This window comes from Nanorana parkeri, unplaced genomic scaffold, assembly GCF_000935625.1.
Source record: "Nanorana parkeri isolate BGI_ZX_2015 unplaced genomic scaffold, ASM93562v1 scaffold85, whole genome shotgun sequence".
Classification (NCBI taxonomy): Eukaryota; Metazoa; Chordata; class Amphibia; order Anura; family Dicroglossidae; genus Nanorana; species Nanorana parkeri.
The window spans coordinates 1,417,358-1,427,859 of record NW_017306353.1 but is presented as its reverse complement, the minus strand read 5'-3'; the positions used below and the strand labels follow the sequence as shown (position 1 = coordinate 1,427,859).

At 44.9% G+C, this 10,502-nt stretch overlaps 1 protein-coding gene across 1 annotated transcript in view; it reads left to right on the top strand.

Moving 5' to 3' along the window:
* The window catches only part of USP31 (ubiquitin specific peptidase 31), a 61,597-nt gene that overhangs the window by 3,719 nt on the left and 47,376 nt on the right, over positions 1 to 10,502 (top strand). Inside the window, exon 2 of the mRNA XM_018552336.1 lies at positions 20 to 353. Coding sequence (XP_018407838.1) covers positions 20 to 353 — 334 coding nt within the window. The remainder of the gene's footprint in view (positions 1 to 19; positions 354 to 10,502) is intronic.

Below are 10,502 nucleotides of genomic sequence, written 5' to 3'. Positions count from 1 at the left end.
GGGGGGCGGACCCCCCCAGCCGGGAGAAAGGTCCCCCCTGCCGAGCGGCTCAGCCGGACCCCCCCAGTGATGGCAGCTCGTCCCCCGCCCTCCCTGCTCCGGGCAGCCCCCGCACCCCCGGCCTGTCCGGGCTGAAGAACCACGGCAACACCTGCTTCATGAATGCCGTGCTGCAGTGCCTCAGCAACACCGACCTTTTCGCCGAGTTCCTGGGCTTGGAGCAGTACAAGGAGGGCAGCCCCTTACCCAGCCCCGGGGCCACGGACAGAGGAGAGGTCACCGAACAACTGGCCACGCTACTGCGGTCACTGTGGACCCTGGAGTACACCCCCCAGCACAGCCGGGACTTCAAGGTGACAAAGGGAGCTGTCCAGCGGCATGGCTCCATCATTCTGCACCCAAATGATCATTGTCTGTTTGGTCTGAGGCAGCTTCCCTCGTCCCTCTCACCCCAGAATAACCTTTACCTTTCCAGGTCTCCATGAACCCCCTGCTAAAATAATTCGGGATCAATAGGATGAACCACTCCCTTATGTTGGCAGTCAATGGGAGGAATGCCCCTATTGCATTGGCGGTCAGGGAAGAATGCCCCCCTCATATTGGGAAGAATACCCCTCTTCCAGTGGTGGTCAGGGAAGAATGCTCCTCTTGTTGGTCATCAGTGGCAAGATTGCCCTCCTTACAATGGTGGTCTTTGATAAGAATACCCCCTTATGATGATGGCAAATGAGAAAGATTCCCCCATTGTGTTGGTGGTTAGGAAAGAATGCCCCCTTAAGTTGGCAAATTTGAAGAATCCTCTCCTTACATTGGTGGTCAGGGAAGAATGTCCCTTTGTTATGGTGGTCAGTGGCAAAAATGCCCTTCTTACATTGGAGGTCTTTGATAAGTATGCAACACTTATGTTGGTGATCATTGAGAAGATAGCCCTCTAATCTTTGTGGTCAGTGGGAAAAAGTCCCCCTGATGCTTTTGGTGTTCTGAGAAAGGCCTCCCCACCCTTACATTGGTGTTCTGAGAAAGCCCACCCTTACGCTGGCAGCCAGTTGGAAGACTGCCCCCCTTAGGTCCAGTGGGAAGAATGCCCCTCCTTACATTGGCGGCCAGTGGGAAACTGCCCCCCCTCCTTAGGTTGGCGGGCCAGTGGGAAGACTGCCCCCCTTAGGTTGGCGGGCCAATCGGAAGACTGCCCCTCCCTTAGGTTAGGTCAGGAAAGAATGCCCCCTCATACATTGGTGGCCGGTGGGAAGAATGCCCCCTCATACATTGATGGCTGATGGGACGAATGCTTTGGAGGAATGCCCCCCTTAACTTGGCAAGTGGGAAGAATGCTCTGCTGACATTGGTGGTCAGGGAAATTGCCTCCCCTATGTTGGCTTTCAGTGGGGAAAAATGACCCCATTACGTAAGTCAATAGGAAGAACAATCCTTTAGGTTTGTCGTCAATGGGAAGAATACCTCCTTTATGTGGGTGGTATGGGAAGAATGACCACTTATTTTGGTGGCCACGCTAGATGAAAAGCTGGACAAAATGGGCGCTAATATGTGCAAAAACGCTGACGCCTAGATGTAAACTGAGCCTTAGCATGGTGGTTAGGGTAGGAATTTCCCTCCTTATGTTGGTGGTTCCTGACCGTTGGTGGTCAGGGAATAATGCACCCTTGGATTGGCGGTCAGTGTCCCCCCCGCCCCCCCCCTTACACTGGTGGCCATGGAAGAATGCCTTCCTTACAGACGACTAAAAAGATAATTGATGCCATGCTGTTACTGTCTTTGCCAAATGGCGTTTGACCCGGAGCTATGCAGGCACTTTGAGATGAGAGGTCATCCAGACACTGTTTAAGAAATGCCTAACAACCTCTGGGTGACCCTAGGGTTCCATGGAACTCTGGATGAGAGGTGACTTGCCTAATATTATGCTTGGTAACTGCTGTAGATATGAGAGTAGGGAAGATCTTCCCAGCTGATTCTTTACCAGGGGATGCCTGGACATGGTGGACCTTGTAGGCATATCATCATTTCTCAATTTGGCCATTTTGGACCATCGGGCCAGACATAATTGCTACAGCTGCGCAAGGGCCCTGCCGGACTTGGGTGTCCATTATTGCTCGATGTGGGTTAGGCCTCTCGCTGTCAGCCAGACATGGGTACTACTAACTAGAAACATAAGCCGGGGTTATTCCTTATACTGACACCACTATGCTTCTGATTTGTTAATACCCAGTGTTGTCAGGCAGCATGCACCTTCTATTTCTATACAGTGAACAAGTTTATGTATTTGGTCAGTAGTTGAATATGGGGATGGGGGAGGGCACTGGGTCGTGTGTTGACCATGTCTTCTGCTAGTTGGCTAGGTGGGGTCAGCTGTCATCTTGTGTCTCTGTGTACCTTAATTTGATTGTTGCCTGAGCTGGCCAGTGATTGCTATGCATCCTATTGATGCTGACACACCAGCCTTCAAGCAAGCACTAGCTGTCATTGTAAAATTGAATCTCTGCAGCTAGATATACTCATCTGGGGGACCTGGGGAGAAGAAAGGCCACTAAGCAGCCAGTTGGTCACTGTAGACTGCCCCCAGCACAGCCAGGACTTCCAGGTGATAAGGGGAGCTGTCCAGCTACATGGCTTCAATTTTGAACACCGCAAATGAATGCCTTTTTGTCCTACATCTGAAAGAATACTTTCTAATCCCATTGTAGACATAAACCTGCGTGTACGGACCATCCGAGCATGCATATTTCTCTGTTAGTCTTTTCCTGGAGATCTGGAATCTGTTAGGAAGATCTGTTCCACCCTATTCTTTCCCAGTGATTATTTGGCCACAGGGTGTATGGACAGGTTAAACCCTTGAACCTATTGTCAAGTCCCAATCTACCCAACAGCTTAGTTTGCATGTCTGTGTATCTTGGGATTGTTGTTGCTTGAGCTGGCTAGGGATTGCTATGTTTGGGGTTTCTTACTGTCAAGGACTCTCCAGCCTTATAGGAAGTGATAGCTCTCAGTGTAAACTTCCAACGCCATTACATATACCTATTGCTGTGGTTACGGTGAGTCTCCTTACCGAAACAACCCCAAACTGGGTGGGTGCTTGTAGTGACCAATTCTGAGCCTGATGAAGGGGACCCCCTGTGGCCCCGAAAGCGCTTGTATTGGATGGCAATGTGCCATTAAAATGGATCATTGATTTACAAAAACGGTGTGCTGGTGACATTATTCCTCTTTTCTGTGATTTACACGTTGCCTTCCGTGGTCACTACAAGCACACACCCAGTTTAGGGTTGTTTCGGTAAGGAGTGCAGCAAGACATCCTGTTTCTAGTAGTTGTCAACCATTCTCATTATCAATTAGTTGGTTGGATCCCCTAGCTCTCTCCTCCATCCTGGGAGGAGGGCACATCAAGCAGTGGGCGGGTGCAATAGCCAGCCTACTATTGGCTATTGCAATTTAAAATAGCCAATAGCAATCTGGCTATTGCACCGGCCCACTACCTGCTGTATTTACATTGAGCTGCCGTCTGCGGAATCTTGCCACTGGCAGCTGTCATTTCCTGGCTGAAGCTATTCAAGCGCCATACAATTATTTAAAAAAAATAAATGATAAAAGTTGGGAAAAAAGTCATTTTCGGTTTCGGTCTGACAAATTCTGCTGCGGGAGGTGCTTTGAAGTGCACCCCAAACGCGCCTCCCACCCACAGTGTGATTGCCCACACTGGAACGCACGGTACCACAATGCCGTGTTTTCCAGTGCAATTGCAAAAAAATTGTGCATGCAGTTTTATTCTGAAGTAAACTTTGTAACACTGCATTTGTGTATTTTATTTTAAATTTAAGGATGGGATTTATTTAATTTTGTTTTATCCGATCGAAAAAAAAAAAAATAATCGGCCAACTAAATCGATTATGAAAATGTAATCATTAGTTGCAGCCCTAGCTCCCAGTGTAAACGTCCAACACCATCATGTATACACTATATTGCCAAAAGTATTGGGACACCCCTCCAAATCATTGGATTCAGGTGTTCAAATCACCTCAATGGCCACAGGTGTATAAAATCAAGCACCTAGGCATGCAGACGCTTCTACAAACATTGGTGAAAGAATAGGTCGCTCTCAGGAGCTCAGTGCTTCTCTGTCTGGCAATCCGATGGACTTGTCTGGGGTTGGTCGGTTGCCAGGAGAACGGTACTTACCTGACAGCATTGTGCCAAGTGTAAAGTTTGGTGGAGGGGGGATTATGGTGTGTGGTTGTTTTTTCAGGGGTTGGGCTTGGTCCCTTAGTTCCAGTGAAGGGAACTTCTAAGGCATCAGCATACCAAGACATTTTGGACAATTTTCATGCTCCCAACTTTGTGGGAACAGTTTGGGGGCGGCCCCTTCCTGTTCCAACATGACTGCGCACCAGTGCACAAAGCAAGGTCCATAAAGACATGGATGAGCGAGTTTGGGGTGGAGGAACTTGACTGGCCTGCACAGGGTCCTGACCTCAGCCCAATAGAAGACCTTTGGGATGAAACAGTGGAGACTGCAAGCCTGGCCTTCTCGTCCAACATCAGTACCTGACCTCACAAATGTGCTTCTGGAAGAATGGTCAAACATTCCCATAGACACACTCCTAAATTTTGTGGATGCCTCCCCAGAAGAGTTGAAGCTGTTATAGCAGCAAAGGGCAGGCCAACTCAATATTGAACACTACGGACTACAACTGAGATTCCATTAAAGTTCATGTGCGTGTAAAGGCAGGTGTCCCAATACTTTTGGCAATATAGTGTACCTATTGCTGTGGTTACGTGGACCCTGCACTACTTTACCCAGCAGAGCTGGGAATTCAGGGTTGCAGGGGGAGCTGTCCAGTTACAGGGATTTGTTAGTGTTCTCTGCACCCAAATGTCTTTGGTCCTGTTCAAGAAAATAAGCAGGTCATAGACATCAGAGAATGTGTGGATGTAGAAGAATGGTCTGGACGCATTGTGTCTTTGTGTTTTGCTGTAGATTTTTGGCAGTCCTAAGGTGCCCATACACCTTATAATTATCTGCCAATTTTCGTCTGAAAATCTGCTAGATGATGGGAAGTGTACAACTGGCCGATTTTTGTCTTTCAACCAGGCTTGAAAATTTTCGTCTAGTTGGATGAAAATCGCCAGGTTAGTTGGGTTTTTGTACAACAAAAATCTCAACCTGAAAACTACACATGCTCAAACAAAAATCTGTTCTTGCGATCGATGAAAATCGGCCAGTTAGTGGTGCCGACGAACCTCTAATTGCGAACTACATTGGTTTGTGCATGATGGGCTGTTTGAATGAAAATTGAACGAGGGTGAAATGTCTGGACAAAAAAAGTTGTACAATGTTTGTAAGGTGTATGGCCACCTTTTAACCCCTTCACGACCCACGACGGGATAATCCTGTCATGAATCCTGAAGGGGTTAAACAGACTCTGCCGGGAGTCTGTTCAGATATTGTAGAGCCGCTGGCCGGCTTTACAGTAGAAGCAATTCTGGCGGCTCAGCTGCCGCCAGATCGCTTCTACGATCCAGTAAAGTGGCGACACCCTTCGGCGTGTTTCCCGTGCTTTCCTGCCCCTCCTACGGCCCAGGACCTGCGTCTTGGGTGTCGCTGAGAAGCTGGGGAGGAGAGCGGTGAACGTCTGTTCACCGCTCTCCTCCCTGTTCTATGGGATCGGGAACGATGCGTATTGCACCACTTCCGGTCCCATAACTGTCATTTCTCTGCTCCTGAAGCCCAGTAATAAGCTATTGAAGTGTGATCTTGCAGTGTAAAGGTGACACTGGTGGGTCTTTAGGACCCCCAGTATCACCTTAAAGAGGACCTGTCACCACCAAAATGCTATCACATGGGAGGGCTTGTAAATGAAAGTTAAAAAAAAAAAAAAATTTAAAGTAGAAATAATAATGTTTTTTAAAGGCCCCCGCGAGAAAAATACGTCGGGTGCGCCTACATACGAAAACGACAATTGCGCTACACATGTTTGGTATCGCCACACACGGCAATAACTCTAGGGCCAATATTTACGTGCGTCTCTAAAATGATGACCTGTAGGGGCTTTTAAATCGTCGTGTACATATTTTTTTGGGGTACTGAATTTTGTTGCAGTTTCACGGACGCACACAATTTTTAACCTGGGCATGTTGGGTGTCTATTTACTCGGTGTAACCTCTTCTTTTATTTGAAAAAAATGGTTTTATATAGTGTTTTGGGGCACTAATTGTAACTTAAGTGCATTTTTAAGTTATAATAAGTTGCGCTAATGTTGTGCAACATAAAAATTTGCAACTGCAGCCATTTTATTCTACAGGGTGTTGGCTTTCATAAAATATAGAATATTTGGGGGTTTTAACTAATTTTCAGGCCTAAAATGTGGATTATAACTTGTAAACAAAAAAATTAAAAAAAGGCATTTGTCCTTAAGGGGGTAAGCAGGAATGTTGAGTTTGCACACAATTGGCTTTGGGCATGTTGTATGCATAACATGGTACAAACCCCCCCCCCCAAAAAAAAATTAATTCCAGGTTGTAATGTAATAAAACAGGAGGAATACGTGTGCAATGCACTGTACCCTTACCTCCTGCCTTAAAATTTTGAATGTTGAGAATCTCGCTTTCTCTCTCGATGACAATGGTCAAAAGAACAAATACATGGATGATGCTCCCCAATGGGGGTCTAGTCCTTCCTCACTTTGTCCACATTTTTTCATTTACAACCAGTTACGTATACCAGATTGACAGCCTTTGCATCTTAAATATGTTGGGTTGATTTGTGGCAATTGGAGTTTGTTTTTGAAATAGTGTCCAGTCAGGATACATTTCGTGGAAATAGTAAGAAGGTACTTGCTTTAGTTCTATATTCCTTATATTTCTATATGTTTGCAGTTGTTGATCCTTTTTGGTTTCAATACAATGTTGTAGATATAAATAGAGCCTTAGGAAAATATCTCCATTGTTCTGTTGCTTTCATGATCTCCAAGTCATTATTTTTAGTTACTGGAGGCATGGAAAATGGGAGCTTTTGTTCCTAGGTGTCCCATTTACCTTGAGTAAATATCTGGTTGCATGTGAAACAATGGTTGGGTAGAGCTTTGTCTTGGATTACCATGCAGTCTGTTAAAGGAGAGTTATGGGGAGAGTGAAATACAGTAATCCAAATAGAGCCGAAATATGCTACTGCAGCTCTCGCATGTCGGCTCTACTAATCGAAAACTGAGCAATCGCATACCGCCGATCACTCAGTTCCTGATCTCCCTGCAGGGATTCCCTTCTCCATTCATCCACTGCTCATCGGTGGGACAGACAGGGAGGGGGGTGGGCACAGCTGGCTCTAGAGAGGCAGAGCCAGCTGTCAATCAGGTAGCAGGGTGGATCCTGACAATATTGTCAGGATCCATCTCGACTGCAGCGCGGCTTTACACTGTCGGCATATAGCGGGCAATAGCCCGCTGTATGCTGAGTTTTGGGTCACAGGAGGACATCAACAAATGTCCTCCTGTGAACCTAAAGAGAACTACGGCCAAAAAAAGTTTGGCTATAGTTCTTTTTTAAAGAAGTATTTATAAACACGACGATGGATGTAGAAGATTGTATTTATTATGACCAAAGATATTTATTAGTTTCATCACCTCATCTAATGCTAATAATGTGTTTTTTGTTGAGCTTTTATGTCTTGACTGCTTTTTATTGAGTGACTTGTGATTTGCAATAACAGTTGTCAAGAGGGGTGTGTGTGGCACAAGACTCTCGTATTTGATGTCCATAGGGTTTCATCAAAAGATTGCTTTGGTTCATCATATGCATTCAATAATTGCTGGGTTTAACCTCTCCACTTTTTACTGGTTTTATACATTGACACCATTAATCCTCTATAAAAACTAGAAGACGCTAGACTAGGTGTTGAGTGCAAACAACCAGATTCCCCCTGTCATACTTCTGGTATAAATGATGAAACTAAGAGCTGCTTGGTTGCTCTGGACAGCACGTTTGTTTGTTGCTGTTTTCTACTTTACATTTTTTGGCTGGTTGTGTTTAAAGGAGAACTTCGGTCATGTGAAATCTTAACCCCTGCAGTGGAGCCCCCCCGTACTGCAAGGGTTAAGTTTTCATTTTGACTAGGGAGCTAAAATAGCAAAGATATACTCACCCGATCCTTGGATCCAGACGGCTGCTAGATTGGTCCTTCCAGCCTCGCTTCCCCCTCTGATCTGGCGGTGTAATGTCCCTCAGCGTCCTCATGTCCAATACACTGGCTCGGGGGTTATTAGACTGCCGGGTGGAAGGGGACCACCCCAGCAGCCAGCCAGATCCGAGATTTGGGTGAGTATATCTTTATTTTAGCTCCCTAGCCAAAACTAGCCCTTAACCCTTGCAGGGTGGGGTTAACCACACTGGAAGGGTTAAGATTTGATTTGCCTGGAGTTCTGCTTTCACATGTTGTTGGACCAGATGGTATATATTGAGATTCTCAAAAGTACTGATACTAATGTGTTACATAGTTACATAGTATTTGGGGATGAATAAAGACATACGTCCATCAAGTCCAACCCATATAGGTCCACGCATCATCCCATTATTAGGGATACTGGTATCCCTGGATATTACGGTCCCTCAAGAAATTGTCCAAACGTTTCTTGAACAAATCTACACTCTTGGCTGAAATCACTGCCTATGGCAGTGAGTTCCAGACCTTAACCGCTCTTACTGTAAAGAACCCTCTTCGCCCATTGTGCTGGAATTTTTTCTCCTCCAACTTTAGGTGGTGGCCTCTAGTCTTTGTAATGGAGTTAATCTCAAACAGCTTGTTGCCAATGTTGCTGTCACCATTGAACATCTTGTACATGAAAATCATATCCCCCCTTAATCCCTCTCCTTAATTCCAGCGTAAACATGTTTAAGGTCAGAAGCCTTGTCTCATAGCTCTGGTCCTCCATCCCCTAATTAGTTTTGATGCCCTCCGCTGGACTCTCTCCAGTTCAAGGACATCCCTTCTCAGTATCGGCGACGAAAACTGGACCGCTTGACATATCAACTTCAATTTTTAGGTGGATCATGCTAACTTTGTATTGCATCGACTATGGGTTCAGATTCCCAAGAGTAATGATACTAACATGACATTTTAAAACTTTAATTTAGTTTGAGGATCTCGCCCTTTGCTGTCTTTTTATTTTTTTATTTTTTTTTATCTTTCTTAAATTTCTACTTTTTTACAATCTTTAGGTGGAGGAGATTCTCAAGAGTAATGATACAGTAATTACACTTTTTGAAAATGGTTTTTAATTATTGTGAGGATATCGCTCTTTGCTGTCATGCTCATTTTAGACTCTGTTGCCCCATGTGTCTCTGTAATAAATACAGAAATTGTCTGTGTATGGAAGGGGGTCCTCCACTAATCGCCAACATACGGAGGTGATTCTCCACTGACCACCAGTGTAAAGGGGCATCTCACTACTGACCGCTAGGGTCGGGGCATACCACAATTTTCACTGTCTGCATTTTATTATTTCATAATAATTATTATTTATTATAATATTTCTGTAGAGCAGAGGGGTGTTAAAAAAAGAAAAAAAAATCCACCCCAGAGGTATTCTATATCTCATTAATTTTACATTAAACTTTCTACAATGTGACCATGCACCATGAGCTGTAGATATAATAATTTCTAGCAGGAGTTCTCTGAAGCCTGAAAATTAGGTACATAGGGTTTTCCAGGGGAAAAAAACTGTTGAGAAAGGCCTGTCCCAGACCTGTTGGTATAAAAAAAATTTTCAAGTATTTGTTTGCAGTGCTAAGTTTTTGTTCTTCACTGGATGAAGAATCTGTCTACTTACAAACGCATGATGATGAGAGTGGAAAAAAAATACTTTCAGATTTGGCCTCCTCCAAAGTTTATCTGTTGGAACATGATGTCCTATTTGTTAGCATGAGTTAATGATGAATATGTTCCATATGATAGGACTAGTTGGTTCGATGCGTGCTGCTCACAAAGAAGCAAAACCTGAAAACCGTGCTTACTGCTTCTATGAGTTTCTTTTCTCTTTTTATCGTGCCACTCCCAGGGTTTCATATTTCTACATAAATCATTGATTTGTGTCTGTGCAGAAACCAGACTGTGTTCTTGAAATAAACCTATGAGCTGTTATATCTACATCAACTCCTTTCCCCTTTTTTCTCCTTTCCCCTTTTTTCCTCTCTCCGTTCATTCTTTCCTCTCCTCTCTCTCCGTTCATTCTTTCCTTTCCTCTCTCTCCGTTCATTCTTTCCTTCCGTACGCTCCGAGTTAGCACAGTGTGAATGAGGCCCTATGGGCAAAAAACCCAGTGTGAGTTCCAAGTTGATTTGGTTGGAGCTGACACGGGGACTAAGGACTCACCCCCCTCCCGTTGTTGATGGCACATGGCAATTGTTCACGCAGACATTTATCACTGTATTGTGGTTGGAAGGTAAAGCATCACATGCTCCCCTGTTCCAATAAATATTGTGTATTTAATTTTTCCCTGATT